This window comes from Eretmochelys imbricata, chromosome 2, assembly GCF_965152235.1.
Source record: "Eretmochelys imbricata isolate rEreImb1 chromosome 2, rEreImb1.hap1, whole genome shotgun sequence".
Taxonomy (NCBI): Eukaryota; Metazoa; Chordata; order Testudines; family Cheloniidae; genus Eretmochelys; species Eretmochelys imbricata.
In genome coordinates this window covers 229,013,623-229,032,280 of record NC_135573.1, presented here as the reverse complement: position 1 = coordinate 229,032,280, position 18,658 = coordinate 229,013,623, and the positions used below count along the sequence as shown (strand labels likewise).

General features: G+C 40.6%; 1 protein-coding gene across 6 annotated transcripts in view; it reads left to right on the top strand.

Annotated features, from left to right (window-relative positions):
• Window positions 1–18,658, top strand: part of TRDMT1 (tRNA aspartic acid methyltransferase 1) — a 45,718-nt gene that overhangs the window by 1,080 nt on the left and 25,980 nt on the right. For 5 of the 6 annotated variants that reach the window (XM_077808172.1, XM_077808168.1, XM_077808167.1 and 2 more), the window contains exon 2: window positions 13,206–13,315. Coding sequence is in view for 4 of the 6 variants with exons in the window: in XM_077808168.1 (XP_077664294.1) it covers window positions 13,206–13,315 (110 nt within the window). In the remaining 2 variants the exon portion in view is untranslated. Of the gene's footprint in view, window positions 1–4,768; window positions 4,903–13,205; window positions 13,316–18,658 lie in introns of those variants that run through there. The other variant, XM_077808171.1, reaches the window with a different exon arrangement.

Below are 18,658 nucleotides of genomic sequence, written 5' to 3'. Positions count from 1 at the left end.
CAAACAAGTTTGTTTACATTTACAGGAGATAATGCTGCACTCTTCTTGTTTACAATGTCACCAGAAAGTGAGAACAGGCATTTGCATGGCACTTTTGTAGTCGGCATTGCAAGGTATTTCGTCCAGAGGCGCTAAAGATTAATATGTCCCTTCATGCTTCAACCACCATTCCAGAGAACATGCGTCCATGCTGATGATGGGTTCTGCTTGATAACAATCCAAAGCAGTGTGGTCCAACATGTGTTCATTTTCATTATGAGTCAGATGCCACCAGTAGAAGGTGATTTTCTATTTTGATGGTTCGATGTGTAAACTACAGAGTCTGGAGAATTTCTCTTTTAAGACTTCATAGAATATCAGGGTTGGAAGGGACCTCAGGAGGTCATTTAGTCCAACCCCCTGCACAAAGCTTCTGAAAGCATGCTCCGCAACTCATCCCTCTAAGATTTTAGAAGGCACTTCAGATTCTTAAACCTTGGGTCAAGTGCTGTAGGTATCTTTAGAAAGCTCATTTTGGTACCTTCTTTGCATTTTGTCAAATCTGCAGTGAAAGTGTTCTTAAAATGAGCAACATGTCCTGGGTCATCATCCAAGACTGCTGTAACATGAAATGTATGGCGGAATGCGGGTAAAACAGCAGGGGACATACAGTTCTCCCCCATGGAGTTCAGTCACAAGTCAGTTAACACATTATTTTTTAAACAAGCGTCATCAGCATGGAAGCATGTCCTCTGGAATGGTGCCCAAAGCATGAAGGGGCATACGAATGTTTAGCATATTTGGCACGTAAATACCTTGCAATGCCCGCTACAAAAGTGCCATGCAAATGCCTGTTCTCACGTTCTGGTGACTTTGTAAATAAGAAGAGTGCGGCATTATCTCCTGTAAATGTAAACAAACTTGTTTGTTTGAGTGATTGGCTGAACAAGCAGTAGGACTCAGTGGACTTGTAGGCTCTAAAATTTTACGTTGTTTTGTTTTTGGGTGCAGTTATGTAACAAAAAAAATATACATTTGTAAGTTGCACTTTCACAATAAAGAGAGGTTTCAGAGTAACAGCCGTGTTAGTCTGTATTCGCAAAAAGAAAAGGAGTACTTGTGGCACCTTAGAGACTAACCAATTTATTTGAGCATGAGCTTTTGTGAGCTACAGCTCACTTCATCGGATGCATACCGTGGAAACTGCAGAAGACATTATATACACACAGAGACCATGAAACAATACCTCCTCCCACCCCACTGTCCTGCTGGTAATAGCTTATCTAAAGTGATCATCAAGGTGGGCCATTTCCTGCACAAATCCAGGTTCTCTCACTCCCTCACCCCCCTCCAAAAACCACACACACAAACTCACTCTCCTGCTGGTAATAGCTTATCCAAAGTGACCACTCTCCGTACAATGTGCATGATAATCAAGGTGGGCCATTTCCAGCACAAATCCAAACCTGGATTTGTGCAGGAAATGGCCCACCTTGATTATCATACACATTGTGAAGAGAGTGGTCACTTTGGATGGGCCATTTCCAGCAAGAGAGTGAGTTTGTGTGTGAGGGGGCGGAGGGTGAGAAAACCTGGATTTGTGCTGGAAATGGCTCAACTTGATGATCACTTTAGATAAGCTATTACCAGCAGGACAGTGGGATGGGAGAAGGTATTGTTTCATGGTCTCTGTGTGTATATAATGTCTTCTGCAGTTTCCACGGTATGCATCCGATGAAGTGAGCTGTAGCTCACGAAAGCTCATGCTCAAATAAATTGGTTAGTCTCTAAGGCGCCACAAGTACTCCTTTTCTTTTTACAATAAAGAGATTGCATTATGGTACTTGTAAGAGGTGAATTGAAAAATACTATTTATTTTGTTTATCATTTTTACAGTGCAAATATTTTCAAAAATAATATGCACTTTGATTTCAACACAGAATACAAAATATATGAAAGTATAAAAAAAATCCAAAATATTTAATAAATTTCAATTAGTATTCTATTGTTTAACAGTGCAGTTAAATCTGTGATTAATCACAATTTTTTTATCATTAATTTTTTTTGAGTTAATTGTGCGAGTTAACTGCAAAAAATTGACAGCCCTAATTTTTAGCCTTTATTAGGGCTGAAGTATTTGTAAAGATTTTAGTGAATATTACAACGATTCCTGCCAAATCATAAATTAAATTGGATTATGTTGAAACCTAAATTTATGAAAAAGTATTTCAGGGAGAACACTAGTTGGCCTGAAGGAAAGTATTGTAATTAAATACATAATCTAGACACACACCCTTTTCTCCCAAGCAGCATTTTAACTACTAAAGGTCTAATAAGGGGGACCAACTTAAATACTCTGGCCAGGTATTACCAAGGTTTCTTCAAGTGGTTTATAAAAACATTTAAAACCTGTATTAGGCACACCAACGCAGGTGCTCTGCAGACTATTAAGGTGATATCCTTAGGGCTGGTCTACCCTACTGCTTAAGTCGATGTAACTTACGTTGCTCAGGGTGTGAAAAAAGACACCCCCGTGAGCAATGCAATTTAATCCGCTTAAGTGCTGTTAACACTGCCCTATGTCAGTGGGAGACGCTCTCCCGCCGACATAGCTTCTGCCTCTCACGGAGGTGGAGTAACTATGCTCATGGGAGAGCACTCTCCCATTGGCATAGCGCATTTTCACCAGACCCATTAAGTGGCGCAGCTGCGCTGATGCAGCGTGGTAGTGTAGACTGCCCTTAGACTTGCTGTCACTTCACTCTCCTATGCCAGACTAAGAGATCTTCCTTTTGACTGAACCCGCCTTACCTTCAGTTCCATTTTCTTTGGTTGTTGTGAATAACTGTGCTTATCTTGGGCATAAAGGGATTCATTTTTTTTCTATGCCAGTAACATCTGTTTTCTTCATTTCTTTAAGTTATTTGGAAAGTCAGGCAGCTTCATCTCTTCTTTTGCCAGGTGCCTGCCTGTTAAAGTTCCCGGAACACTGGGAGGTGGAAAATGAAGGAACATAGTTTTAAAGAAGAGCTTTTTAGACATTGTTTGTGGTTTATAAATACAGTTAATATGAAAGCTTTCAGTAAGGATTTTAGAATGCACCTGGAGGAGCTTGCCAGCAGAATAAAATGTAAGAGAAAAACAAGGTATTTAAAATGTCTTGCCCAACACACGCAAAAAGTAGGTTATTGTGTTTTATTTTAATATTTTTGTGTGTAATTGTGTTACAGTAACTAAAAGGCAAGACAATAAAATATGTGAACATGCAAAAAAGTAGGACTAGTTAAAGATACAACTAAGCCTTAATAACTGTCTTTGGGACCAAACACCTCTCTCATTCCCTAAAGATGTCTTTGGAAGAGAATATGGGCCACAGGTATTTTTGCTGAGAGTTCTAGAGATTCTGGAATCTTAACTGAAAGCAAAAGAGATGGATACTTTGTTTCTTGTATTCCTGTCTAACATAGTCTTAATTCTAAAAGAAAATCTGAACGTTTTATCTTGCTTTCCATGAGATTTCATGAAAAACAGACTGAATTCACAGCATTATTCACTTGTCACATGTTAGTATCTATATGTATGGGAAAAATCATCCCCGGATGTTATCTGGTTCTGTTGTTAACATAATAATAGACATGCTGTGAACACCCAGTAACATCCTCCAATGATTAACAAATACTGATACCAATGTGTTAAAAGTTGGTGGGAATCTCAGGAGGTCCTACAGATGCCAATGGTCCAATTAAAATGTAATACCACAGCATAAAAGCAACAAATTAGCTATGAGAGATGAGCCTTTCTGAGATGTAGCCTCGGAGAAATATGAGAATATTGCAAATAGGTGTGCAAAAAGTACGATGATTGTATAACACCACACTGCATACCGCTTGTGCTTGAGAATGTTGGGAGTGTGACCAAATCATCACCCTTGATTCTAGGATATGTTTATTTTGTGAGGGGAGGGAGGGAACTAAATCACTGCTGTTGGTCCCAGAAAGGTTCCATTTATTTCCAGAACTTTCAGCTGCAGCTTAGAATCACAGATGAAGTTTCTGAACAATTGCAGCAGTGTCAGTGTCGATAGTAATTTACATTTCCGTTCTTTTGGGGTTACTTTCAAATGAAGAAATTACAATAAATACAAATAGTATGGCTGAGATTCTTTTTAGAGGTACCAGCCAGAGCAGATGAAGCGACTCATGTCTTTAGGGGAAGGCTTGAATTCTTATTTGTTTGAATGACCCTGGATAGTGTTGAAGGTTAAGTACCAATTGAAATTTGCATATCAAATGGATACAATACCATTTGCATCACAGCTGACATTACTTTTTTCAGATCCGGCTATTTTTCTTTATTGGAAGTGTGTGATGAGAAGTACAAACTGCCCCTTGGTTCCTTATTTCCATGTCCCTTTAAAATTCTGCAAATTTTGCACTTGCAGACGAGTCTTGTTTTGAGTCCTGTTAAGACTAATAACTGCGAAGCATGAATAAAAAGGGGTTCTATTCTATTACTTTATCCACATTTTTTATGTGTCTTTTAGCCATTTGGATTTAGTTTACTCATGATGTTTATCCTTATAAAGGTACAAAGTAAAGGCAAAGTGGGACTCAAATGTTTGTTTTCATGTGAAGATCAGATGAAGAAAGTAAACATTCCTTGCAATTACTTTTTCATGTATAATAGCAAGAATTCATGTGTGCTTCAAACTTGTGCATATGCAGTTATAAACAGAGTGGTACCATGGCATACATTTCTCTAATAGAATTCTTCTGCTGTCATGTGACAGGAGACAATAGAATTCTCAGCACCATCTGGTATTGAGGCATTATGGGAGTTTCCTCCAAATGTTTGGGAAGAAAAGAGATCCTGCATTCACCAGTGGTGTGTGGTATAGTCAGCAGGATTCATGAGAAATCAAGAGTAAGTTGCTCATTGGCTTCTTTTAATAATGATTCCAGTAAATGTGTTTGTCCAAGAAAAATGAGAGGAAAAGAAGCTGTTTGTTATTTTAAAAAAGAAAAGATTGTATATAAAACCTTAGTGACAGTCTGCAGCAAGAGAAACTAGTTCTGCAAAAGGATTTCTACAATGCTGCCAAGATGAGTATCAGTGTTGGTTCCCTAACACATTAGCATCTAACTTAGAGGTAGATTAACTTGTGTTTTTCTGTAAAATCATTAGTGTTTGTAATTGGTGAATATATATTTTCCATAATCAAGCTTAAGGATACCTTCCCTCCTGCTTCCTGGCATCTTTTTAGTTTCTAATCTGGCAAACAACTTACATGTGTATTTAAGATGAGTGAGTAATCATATTGAAATTAAAGTATATGTGTAAGAGTTTGCAAGATAATGGCAACCAACATACCAAATGAAGCCCTAAAAAAATCAACATTTGGCAACAGTACTTCAATATAGCAGTTTCTGAGATATCCACAGTTTTTATCCAATAGTAGGAGACACATGTGGCGTGGTGGTGACTTATTTATACAGACTAGGCGTGTTCCCCAATATTTTCACTTCAGTAGCACACAGAGAGCATTAGTATATTGTTGTCAATGGAGACATGAGTGTTGGTTCAATCCTTTATTACTAAAGTTAGCTATCAGTCCTGAAACTCCTGGTGAAAAATCTGCAGCTCTTTGCTTATACTTTACATAGAGATACTTCAGTATACACAGTGAAGTTTGTAGTATGTTGTTTTAGAGCTTTACAATTTTGTAAGGAGATTTCTAATGTTTAGTAACATAAGTATAATTCTGATAAGTGCTTTAACTAAGGTCACAAAGGGAGTCAGTGACAGATCTAGGATTAGAATGCAGTAGTCTGTGCTCTCAGACATGTCCGGTTAGTCTGTTGAAGCCAATGCAGTATCCCCCTCATTGAGGCCCTGTTCTGTGTGTGTGAATAGTTCTATTAAAGTTAACGGGATCGCACACATTGTTGAGGCTTTCAGGATTGGGCCCTTACCTCGGGGTGTCTGAAAGCAGAATGTAATCCTGTTTATTCCCATTACAAGGTAATGTGATTGATTGCTGCTCCAGGCCAGACTCTCCACTGTTAAGAAATAGGAGACTTTGACAGTTAGATGTCAGACACCAAAAACTGCCATATATATTTGTTTAACCACAGAACATCTGCAATGGTAATTATTATGTTTTGTTTTTAGAAAAGTCATCTTTCCATCTAGTCCTCTTCCACAGCAACCCTCCTCCAAACAAACAGGCAAAAATCAAAACCAAACCAAAAAACCCAACAAAATAAAACAAACTTTTCGTGGCTTATTAATTTAGGCAGCTTTCCCATGCACAATTAACTCCAAGTCTGTTCCATGCAAACGTCTAGTTATCTGGATCACCCATGTTTAAAATTTGTTTGTGCATGAAATATGAGAGAAGAACTTTAAAAGGTACCACTTCTAGGTTACAAGTTCAATTGTATATTTTTTTCCCCAGTGATTAATGTAAGTTTCAATATAAGTAATTATTTTTTATCACTAAGAGCAGTTACATTTAAATAAAAGAAAAATTGGCAGGCAGAAATATAGTCCAGTAAAACCCCAGATGAAACCATATTGTCAATCTGGGCAGTCTCTTTCTCATTAATTTCTAAAAGGTAGCTTCTTTGGCAGAAGAATAGTGTTGGTTAAAAATTATAAAAATCAACATTTGGTTGTTCTACTCTGCAGGCATAGATACTGAGTGTGTGGTGATGGAAAGGAAGAAATTGATTATGTTGCAGGAATCAAGCATCATGTTGACTGATGGTCCAGGCTAATATCTATACCTAAAAGTCGATAATAGACCAAAAATGAAATCTTTGTTTATTCTAAAAGGAAACTGAACTGGCATAAAATGTGTCCGTTCTCTCTTTTTACATCTGCTTTCATAATCTTCTACAGTAGATAGTTATTTTGGTTCTGAATTCCCTTTGTTTTCAGATCTTCCAGACCCTGCCCTTGGCAGTATGCTATATATTCCATGTGCTGTGCTGACATTGATGATTCTGGTGCAGGAGTGCAGCAATAAATGTAAACAGATCTATGCTAATTTTAAGGTCTGTTAGAAACACATGACAGGGGAATCGGTTTGTCAAGTGTAAAAGGACATATTTGGTAGCAAACGAAATTTTATTTTCAAGCTTTTACAAAGATCTATAAACTGTGGATTGCCTCTTCCAAATCTAAAACGAACAGAGGTAACCACTTTATTTCCTTCTGTTTGAATTTCTGCATCTTTAGGTCACTATCTCCCCCTCTCGCCATAGCAGTAAGTGGACACGAGTGCTCTAAAATTTGGATTTTAAGGCCAGATTTAGGATCAACTCTGACCTCCTGCATAAGTGGGAGCTGGTATCAAGCAGAATGCCCCAGGGATCAGTCCTGGGGCTGGTTTTGTTCAACATCTTCATTAATGATCTGGATGATGGGATGGATTGCTCCATCAGCAAGTTCACAGATGATACTAAGTCGGGGGGAGAGGTAGATATGCTGGAGGGTAGGGATAGGATCAAGAGTGACCTAGACAAATTGGAGGATTGGGCCAAAAGAAATCTGATGAGGTTCAGCAAGGACAAGTGCAGAGTCCTGCAATTAGGACGGAAGAATTCCATGTACTGCTACAGGCTGGGGGGTCAACTGGCTAAGCGGCAGTTTTGCAGAAAAGGACCTGGGGGTTACAGTGGACAAGAAGCTGGATATGAGTCAACAGTGTGCCCTTGTTGCCAAGAAAGCTAAAGGCATATTGGGCTGCATTAGTAGGAGCATTGCCAGCAGATCGAGGGAAGTGATTATTCCCCTCTATTCGGCACAGGTTAGGCCACATCTAGAGTACTGCATCCAGTTTTGGGCTCCCCACTACAGAAAGAATGTGGACAAATTGGAGAGAGTCCAGCAGCGGGCAATGAAAATGATTAGGGGGTTGGGGTACATGACTTATGAGGAGAGACTGAGGAAACTGGGCTTATTTAGTTTGCAGAAAAGAAGAGTGAGGGGGGATTGGATAGCAGTCTTCAGCTATCTGAAGGTGGGTTCCAAAGAGGATGGAGCTAGGCTGTTCTCAATTGTGGCAGATGACAGAACAAGGAGCAATGGCCTCACGTTGCAGTGGGGGAGATTTTAGGTTGGATATTAAGAAAAACTATTTCACTAGGAGGGTGGTGAAGCCCTGGAATGGGTTACCTAGGGAGGTGGTGGAATCTCCATCCTTAGAGGTTTTTAAGGCCCGGCTTGACAAAGCCCTGGCTGGGATGATTTAGTTGGGGTTGGGCCTGCTTTGAGCAGAGGGTTGGACTAGATGACCTCCTGAGGTCTCTTCAAACCCTAGTCTTCTATGATGTTATGGTAGCACAGACTATATGACCTCACACAGTACTTTCTGCATAAGCCCATAACTGCAGTTTGAATTTATAGCTTTCCAAAAGATATGCTATCTAGTCTGAATTTGAAGACTTCAAGTGATGGAGAATCCACCATGTCCCTAAGAATGTTGTTCAGTGGTTAATTGCCCTCACTGTTAAAAATGTATGCCTTATTCCTAGTCTTCCTAACATTAAGTTGTTTTCTACACAGCTACAGTTTAATTACTTTGCCAGCCCTTGAAAACTGACACCTATTCTTTTAAGAGACATCTCGAGGGCAATGCATGTTTCTTTATTTGTGCTGGTTTTTTTTCTTGGGAGTTCAGTTAACTGGCTGTAACCTAGTCAGAAATGCCTAAACGTTACATGTTTCTAGACAAGTAAATAGATTTTTTGCCCATTGCTGGATAATTAAGTAAAATGTATAATTAAAAATAAAGCGTAAGTTTGTTCTTTTGGTTTCAGAAAAAAGCCCTGAATGATGGAAAAAGACAATTATACAGAAATGTGGTGGCCATTGAGTTATTCACATCAAAATTTAGCATCCAGATTAAATATTTAAATGATTTTAATAAAATCTCACAAAGGATTTTAATTTTTTTTTTTTTTTTTTTTTTTGGTGAGATCTTGGGTATGCAGATTTTCCTTTGCTAGATACAGTGGTCCAGATTAATTTGTCCATTCCAGCTGCTTTGTTCAGTTCCAGTGGTGTAAAGCAACCAGAAAGCCGCCTTCTGACGAAATCACTTGTGTAAGAGGAACTCCCAAGGAATGCAGAATTGGCATGGCGGCTTTGTGCAACGCTCTGCCCCGGTACCCCATTGTGGGATATCCTGGGTAGAGAGGGATAGTGGCTGGGGTTACCCTGTGTCCTTGCAATTCTGAGCTGCCAGAACAGTTCCTTGGGGCCATGAACAGCTGGAAGTAAGTCAAAGCAGCCCAGAGACTCCTCTGATTTACACCAGAGATTGAATGGGGCCCCAGGAAATGTGACTGTAAAGGTGACCCTATCCTTCCTATTGCTCATGTGATGACCTCAATTTGGTTGCACCAGGAAGTTTCTTGCCCAGTATATATTGATTAATTACTGTTCTTGTAATGCAGAGTCTGCAATTCATATAAAGCAGCAGTGCTCTTAGTTTGCCAAGAGGTTTTGTGAACTGAAACGCTCGTATATTCTTTTACTTACTGTAACATAGAAGAAAAGCTATTAGTACTTTATGTTGTTTGTAAGGTGCTTAGAACTGTGCTGAAGTATCTCTGTAGAAGAACCTAAGACTGATAGATAAGACACACTTGCTGTTTCTCCAAACCCATAGAAAAACCTGACCTTGGTAACAGTGTTTTTTTGTAAAGACAAAATTCTATACTTGACTATATAGATATAGTGGGAAGTAGGCTAACGTAACTAATTATGCTAACAAATTTGATTCTGCTGGGCAATGGCATCACGCTGCCTATGCTGTGCTCTCAGGAAAACTATTGTAGTCATACCAGGTGCATTGTTTTCCCCGCTTCTCTTGAAAAAGCTCATCTAAAAAAAGAAAATAGCCGTGCTTTCCATTACATTACTCACTTCTGAATGTTGGGATCTGAACACTGAAGAAAAGTCTTATTAGTAAATTTTTTTGAGTTTAATGCTATTTCAGCTCAATAGGAGGAAAGTGAAATCCATCCTTTGCATGAAAATGAGATCCTATAAGATCCCAGCATTGTGGAGTTGGAGAAATAGGTATTGGATGAGGAGAATTAGAACAAAGTTTCTATACCTTTCCCTCCAGAATTAGCCTTTATGGTTTGGGTTAAAAGTAACCACCATGGGCCAGCCTTTAGGGCCTACAAAGCCCTTGATTGAAGTCCCTCACTTTTTTGTTTGTTTTTAATTTTTTATTAAGGGGATGGAAATAGTGGTGGTGAAAAGGGTGAACAACTGACCTAAGAGTGGCTGTCAGAGCCTCCAGCTTCTGCCACTTTTATTGTTTGTTTGATGGGATAATGATTGGAGATGGTTAATTTCCATTCCTGACAGGGCACCACAGGGCAGGCACTGTTAGTTAGGGGCAGTATGTCTTCGAAAGGAATCTCCATTGCTGTACTGGAAATCTGTATCCATTACCTAAGCTTTACTTTTGTGCTGTAGGAAGTCCATCATATTGGATTTTAAATACGCTTCGAAATTTAGATAGTTGATTTGCTAAACTGGCTTTTTTTTTCCGCACTGGATGTCAGCGTTACCATACCGGATCCATAGTCCCAGGTGTAGTCATCACAGTTGCTCTGCTATGAACATACCTGTGTGTAATACATCTGTAACAGTGTGTGTTCACAGTGTCAAGAAGGAAAATAAGAGACGCTATAAAACGAGCCTTTAATAGATGTTCACTTAGTTCATCTATTCATCTTTTTCCCATGAGGCTCAGATTGTCATTGGTTAAATTAAGTGAGCAAACCAGAAAATGTTAGTTGCCTGAATGAAAATTCCTATATATTGTTTCACACTGTGACCTTTCAAATATTTCTGAACAGCAGAGAAATGTGAGTAAGATGGAAGAGGCTTGAAAGCTCTACCAATCAGATATAGTAGATGAGGCTTTAATTTTCAGTGCTCTAGTTGTCACTATTGGAATCCTGTACTTGGCTTTCCTGCTCCGAAATTGCTGGGCATGGAAAGTGTTTAACTCTGTTTTGTAAAGTATCCTGAACATTTACAGTACTCAACGGATAATTAGCAATCATTCATATGATGTACTCAGGTTGAGAGCATGTCGTTTTGAAAAGTGATGTTATTAAAATAAAGAAGTCTATCTTGTCTCTTTTTGGACTAAAACAAATTAAAATTGTTAATGCTGAAGTTGGAATAACATGGCAAGCAGCTTGTGGAGTTGCTGTTGGAATTGATGTAGTTTACAGTAGAAAGTGCATGCATGATTGCCTCCTGTGCTTCTGTTGATGAACATAAAGATTTATTTATGTAAAATGGCTCAGTGTAGAGCAGAGGTGGCCAAACTTCTTGGCCTGAGGGGAACATCTGGGTAGGGAAATTGTATGCAGGGCCATGAATGTAGGGCTGGGGCAGGGGGTTGGGGTGCAGGAGGGAGTGTGGGGTGTGGGAGGGGGTGCGGTGTGCAGGAAGGGGCTCAGGGCAAGGGGTTGGAGTGTAGGAAGGGTGAGAGGAGCCGGAGGGGGCTCAGGGTGGGGGATTGGGGTGCAGGATGGGTGTGGCAGGGGGCTCGGGGCAGGAGTGCAAGGGGCTGGGGTGCATGGGGGGTGTAGGGTGTGGCAGGGGTCTCAGAGCAGGGAGTTGGGGTGCAGGAGGGCTGTGGCGGGGGGTAGGGGTGTGGGGTATGGGGTGCGGCAAGAGGCTCAGGGCAGGGGGTTGGAGGTGCAGGAGGGAGTGCGGGAAGGCTCACGGCAGGGGGTTGGGATGCAGGAGGGGTGTGGCGGGGGCTCAGGGCAGAGGGTTGGGGTGCAGGCTCTGACCCAGCACTGCTTACCTCGAGTAGCTCCGGGGTGGCAGTGGTGCACAGTGGGGCTAAGGCAGACTCCCTGCCTGCCCTGGGCCCCGGGCCGCTACCAGAAGTGGCCAGCATGTCCAGCAGTGGCTCCTGGGGGGTGGGGTGGGGCAGGCAGCTCTGCTGCGCACTGCCCTCACCTGCGGGTACCACCCCTAAAGCTCCTATTGGCTGCGGTTCCCCATTCCTGGCCAGTGGGAGCTGCGGGTGGCGGTACCTGCAGGCGAGGGCAGCGCACCGAGCCCTCTGTCCCTCTCCCCCCCTGCCGGGGCTGCAGGGACGTGGTGCCGGCCGCTTCCAGGAGCGGTGCGGGGCCAGGGGAGGTGAGAAGCCTGCCTTAGCCCCGCTATGCCATGGGGCTGGCAATCCTGTGGGCCGGATTGAAAGCCCTGACAGGCCAGATGCGGCCCACAGGCCGTAGTTTGCCCTCCCCTGCTCTAGAGGATGTGATTACTATCAGGAAGCAATGTGCTATGATCAGTGATAGACTGAACAGCATCTTTTGTGATCTGAGTTTTTGTAGAATTGGCTTGTTCTGTTGCTCTATAAACTCATTGTGTACTTTGTGTCTGTTTTCTGCATTTTTCCTTTTGGATAATTATTATTAGATTTATACTGCAGTCTCCTGCTTTTTCATTAATATATTTAAAGAAGTCAGTCATTTCTCTTTTCATCTAAGAAGCTATGGTGTTACATTAAGAGCTGTCTAATGTCTTTGTCCTTCAAGCTACTCTATGCCAGGGGATCCTTGCACTCATACAAAACATTTTCAGAGTCAGGGCCCAAGGTGCAATACAAGCAATAAAGTGATTCAGTGACCTTAAAAATCCTCCTTCTGGATGTTGCAGTGTAGCAACATAGATGACCCAAGTTCAAGGGCAACTTTACTAACCCAGTTTCCCAAACTGACAAACAATATGCTTCAAGAGTGGCAAGTCTGGTTTCCAGGGTGTAAGATCTCTGATTAGTAGCTAGAGTATTTCTGTCAATTGTTGCATGGTGCGGCATGTTGATCTGCAAAGCCCTATGTCCCCTGTGTTCTTACTTAGAAAAAATATAGCTAGAATAATGACCAAGAAGAGGGTGGATGGAGTTTGTGTGCGTGTGTGTGTTACAGTGATTACAAATAATTTTTTAGAGTGCAGTGGGTGGAGAAAGGCAGCTTTGGCTATAAAATGAAGTGATTGTGGTACATTTTGTGTAAAGTTTGAGTCGACACAGCAGCTCTGAGCACATTATTTCTCTTTTTTCCTTTACCTGTAAAACTATTTGTGCATTAGCTCTGGTATCATGAGAAAATGTAGTGTATTTTAAAGCACAGGTATGGTTTTGCAAATTCCTTTCTTAATTCCAGAAAGCTGTATATCTGCAGAAGTCGTTGCTGCTGTTGATGTGAACACTGTTGCTAACGAAGTGTACAAACACAACTTTCCCAGCACGCCATTGTGGGCAAAGACAATTGAGGTGAGTAATGGACACGTGTCTCTTTCTGCTCTAGCCATCTCAGTTGAGTATTAGTGGGGAATGTGAAATCAGAACACTTGAAACTGGGAGGCAGTAATGTAAAAGGATTGCTTTATTGGATTATGTGTAGTAATGACTTTGGTAGATTCCTAGAGGTGTAACTACTGCTTGAGGGAGATACACACATGCATAGAGTACAGACTGATGCTTTCTAGGGCATAGTCTACACTACACTACACTAAGGTTGACACAACCTTGGCGCTAAAATTCAGCACGTGTGAACGCTCTCTACCGGTATTTTTTTGGCACTTCTGCCAACAAAATACTTCCAGCCCTGCAAGCGGCAAAGCCGCATTCACACTGCCACTTGCGTTGGCGAAACTTGCTTGTTTTTTTGCGGGGAGGCTTTTTTAAGTACCCATGCAAGAAAAAAGTTTTGTTGACAACGTCTCAATGTAGACAAGCCCTTGATTAGCTGAGAAGGATTTTGTTTTTCCTGAAACCCTGCTGTATAAGGATGCTTGATTACTGTGCCAGTAAAGGCTACATAGCCAAGCATCAACCCCCAAAATAAAAAGAAGTGTAAAAGAATTTTGTCAGATTAGTAAGAGACATTCATTTATTCAACATTTAAAACTGGATTGGAAAAAGCAATTTAAAATACACTGTAGGGAACAATCCTGCATTGTTAGAGGGCTGGATCGATCAGGTGACCTAGTAAGTCTCTTCCCTCTCTAATTTCCTTGAAAAAGAGTTTTGTAAAATTAACTTCAGTGCTTATAAAAAGGCTTGATGCTTTTGTTGATTTATGCCACAAATTTTAATTACACATTTTTGTTCTAGTATGTTTAATATGACAGGGGAATTATAAATTAGCCACATGGATTTGTATAATATACGTCCATTTCAGAGTGGTTAGAAATTACTGAACACCTTTTAATCTCCCATCACAGTTTTCAGCCTGATAGTAGAAGTTTCTGAGCTTGTTTTAACACACCAGTTTAAGTAAAACCAGAGTGGATGGCTAAAGGTTGCCTGCTTATTCAGCACTTGGTACTTGCTGACTAGTGTCAGATCTGAGTTTCTTAAATGGGGGAAAAGAAAGAAGAGGAATTACATTTTATGTCCTTGATGGATTTTAAGAGTATATTCAAGTCAATAAAATCTTCCTTAAGCTTTGTGGGAAAACAGTAAAATCTCTCTTGTGTTGCTGTTTTTATATGGAATTTTAGTAACTTTTCTTTTATAAAGCTAACCCCTGAAATAAATAAAAAGCAGCAATTATTTTTCATGACCATAATCAGACCTACTTTCTTGTTTCTGTTTCTCTAGGTGGGATGTTACAGGTTGGCTGATTATTAAGTTATTTAAAAAAAAAAAAACCACACATAGTATTAGCTAAACCTTCTGGTGCAGTTTAATGAACTTGTAGCTCTGGTAGTAATTCTGCAACACACATCTAATTCTTCCTCCTTTAAACAAAAGTCTTTTTGTATTGTATGACCAGTAAGCCATAAAACTAGCTTTGTGGGATTTTACACAGAAAGGACCAGAATAAACTTTTCACAGTGTACCTTAAAGAAAAAACATCTTCACCACTAGTAAGATCTAAGTTAAAACCCTTCCTGTTAGGGTTACCCAACAGTTAAGCTATAACACATGACTTGTTAAGCAACAGCACATGACATGGTATGAAATATTCTGTTTATAATGGTATTTCTGGATGAAATGTGAGTCTTTACGGTCTAACACTTCTGGAACCTTAGACATGCCAGTTAAACATACAACTTTCAGTCTACTAGTTTTAAAAAAATCTTTGTCCTAACTAACAATAAACCTAAAAACCCCACGCATTTAATTGGACAGTATCATTCTGTGTAAGAATTTGTCCACATTATTTAGCAGAGTATGGTGCAGCAAGTCCTGGCCCCCAAAGCTAAAAGTAACAGCAGAAGGCAGGCAGGCCATGGAAAAACAGCACGTGGGAATGATGCACTCTTTGCCTGCTGCGAAGCAATAGCCCTGTCGTCCTTGTCAGTCTGGAGAGGAGATTTGGTAGGATGCCACGTTGAGTATACGATCCTGGTTATTTGCTCCACAACCATGTGGATCTGCTGGCCAAAAGCAAATGCATAGGGAGACAGAGTTGGGAGTTTCCCAGGGAAAACTAGTTCAGCGTGGGGCCTTGGTAAATACTAGTTTAAACTGGGAACAATAAAATTACTTTGAGAATAGACTAATGAATATTACTGAAAAACATTTAGGAATTTGAAAATAGTTTTTCAGTAATATGGTCTGTTTAATTTTGAATAAATCAAATAAAATAACACAAAATATAGCCTCAGTATAGTGCTGTATGCTATTGCCTTGGCTATTTAAAACAAAATCTACTGAATCTGGGAATTCCCCTTCTTTGTTTAGTAATGAAAATCAGATGTTTGTTTAGCAAAGAAGAGAAATCCCCAGATTCAGAAGTTTCAGTATTTGAGATAAGCTGCTGAACTAACTGTCCAGGCCAGTACTTTGCCTCTTGCTCTGGCTGGCTGGAGAGCAACTGCTGTAACTGAACTCTGAGTACAGTGACTTAAGTAAAAATATTTCAACATGCACAAAGGTGGAAGACCACTTGACCCGATTCATGGTTATGTTGAGAAAGTTCATTACGATGGCAAAGAGTCTTTTGATGCAGAAATTGTGAAGCAAAATGGAGTGGGAAGGCAGACCCTATGAGGAAACATTTTGCAAAATGCAGTGGAAAGGACAAAGAGACACTGGAATAACTGACTTTGGCTAAACGTGTGTGAAGATTTGAATTGGAGGTACTGGTAAAACTGCATTATCATTGCCAAGTACATCTCAACAAAGCCCGATCCACGTTGGCATTCCAAAGGGACACATCAACAATTGCTGTTGCATGCAAAGTGTGGTTGGAGCTAATGATAAATGAAGATCTTGTATCACACAAAGCAGAAGCACAAAAAGATTCTGTGAGACAATTACTCCAGTACACGTTTTGCCAACTGCCTTCATCCAGAATATGCAGGAAAGAAATTGTCAGCTGAACAAGAAGAAATTGCAGGACTCTGGATGCTCAGCAAAAATCTCAACTTTCTGCCATATTTTCTTGCATTTAAAGTAGCAGAAGCCCTGTATCCAAAAATCAGCATTTTTCATCTGCTTTCTAGGAAAACGTTTCCCCTGAAACATGGTAGAAAAATCTGAAGAATGCTGATATTCCATCTGACTGAATGGAACTGGTGGTGCAATTGCAGTGTCCAGCAAGCACAGAATGAATCTTTTCAAACTTTGGATATGCACGTGCAGAACTGAGGAATAGGTTCAGTCTCTCCACTACCTCAGGGTTGCTCTTCTGCTATAAAATGTTGCATGGCCAAATGGACCTGGACCAGTTATCTGCAGCTCTGTGTGCTTCTGATTGTGTTGCTTAATGTTTCAAGTTTACAACTCTGCATTATTATTGTTTCAATGTAATCAAATAATTTCCATTTTTGTTTATGTAATGTTGAAAACTGAAATAAGTCAACATGTATAAACTTCCTCAAGAAAATACTTAACCAAAATGTATACAGTGGAGTCGCATCATACGCGCATTTAACTTACGCAAATTCAACTATATGCATTTGGCAACAAAAAAGAAAAATAACAACTCTCAGTGGTGGAGTACTGTACAGGAGTTGACGGGAGAGCACTCGGGGGTCGATTTATCGCGTCTAGACTAGATGCGATAAATCAGCCCCCGCTGGATCGATCGCTGCCCACCCATCCGGTGAGCATCTTGCCGTGCTGAGTGTGATTCTAGTGTTTAAAGATACGTATTTTTCATACAACATGCCCCCTAAGTGCAAGCCAACTACTTCATCTGGTGCTCAACCGAAGAAACAGCAATCTGTTCCAACACTGGAGGAAAAACTGGCTGTGTTGGACTTATTGAGAGACGGTATGTCGGTCTCCAACGTGGTGCGTAAATATGGCTGCAACGAATCTAGCATCTGTGCCATCAAGATTCGAGAGAGAGAAATTCGTCCAGCCATGGCATCAAGTGCTCCAATAACGGCTAAGGTGATGAGCCAGGTGCATGATAAGACTTTAGTGAAGACTGAAAAGGCATTTAATTATGGCAGGAAGACATGAACCATAAACGTGTGCCCATCAATGGCAACACGTTGTGAGAAAAGGCTCTTAGCCTCTACGCGCTATTCAAACCTCCCACTGAAGAGGGACAGCCTTCTGATGAGAAGGAATTCAAAGCCAGCCAAGGTTGGCTTAACAGTTTTAGGAACCGCTTCAACCTCAAAAACGTGCAGACTACTGGTGAAGCTGCATCAGACAATGAAGAGGCAGCAAAAGCCTACCCCGAACAATTAAAGAAAATCATAGAAGAAAAGGGCTATCTTCCTGAACAAGTTCTTAATGCTGACGAGACTGGGCTCTTCTGGAAAAAAAAATGCCCAACCGCACTTACACTTCAAAAGCAGAAAGACAGGCCGCTGGTTTCAAAGCAGCTAAAGACTGTATGTCTGTGTTGTTTTGTGGCAATGCGGCCGGGCATTTAATAAAGCTGGGCTTACTCTGCAGGGCTGCAAATCCCCGTGCCCTAAAAGGCAAGAACAAAAATCTCCTGCCCGTGTTCTGGCGATCAAATAAAAAGGCTTGGGTGATGGCAGCATTATTTCTGGATTGGTTCCACAAGCATTTCATTCCGAGGTCAAGCGGTACCTCTAAGAGAAAGGACTTGACTTTAAAGTGTTTCTGATCATAGACAATGCTCCTGGCCATCCTGAGTCACTCTGGTTTGCGCATAACGATGTTGAAGTTGTCTTTCTCCCTTTTCTATTCTTTCATTCTTCCATTTCTCTGTCTTTTTGACTATAAGCGATTTTCGCCTTATGCGCTGACTTTAGAACCTAACCACCGCGTAAGATGCGACTCCACTGTACAGACATTCTGATGTTTAGTATTATAATTACCTATATTAGGATTACACCCACAGCAGTTTTACTTTTTATTTGTACAACCCTATATTAATCTCTGAATCTACTGCCTCATGTAACCACAGTTTGTATATGTAAATAAAACTAAGTGTAATGTGGTATGTATTAATGAAACCATTTTTAAAATAGAAAATGCCTAGCTAGTTTTTCCCAGGGTGGTAAAAACCAGGATTTTATGTGGTAAAAAACAGCTCTGGTAAGTACCATGCTATCCCTGTCGGAAGAGTGCCAGGGCAACACCTGCTGTTGTAGCCCATACATTGCAATAATGGCTGGAGAACAGCCTGGCTGCACTTCTTGTTTGGTGTTTGTACACCACCTAGCACTGGGG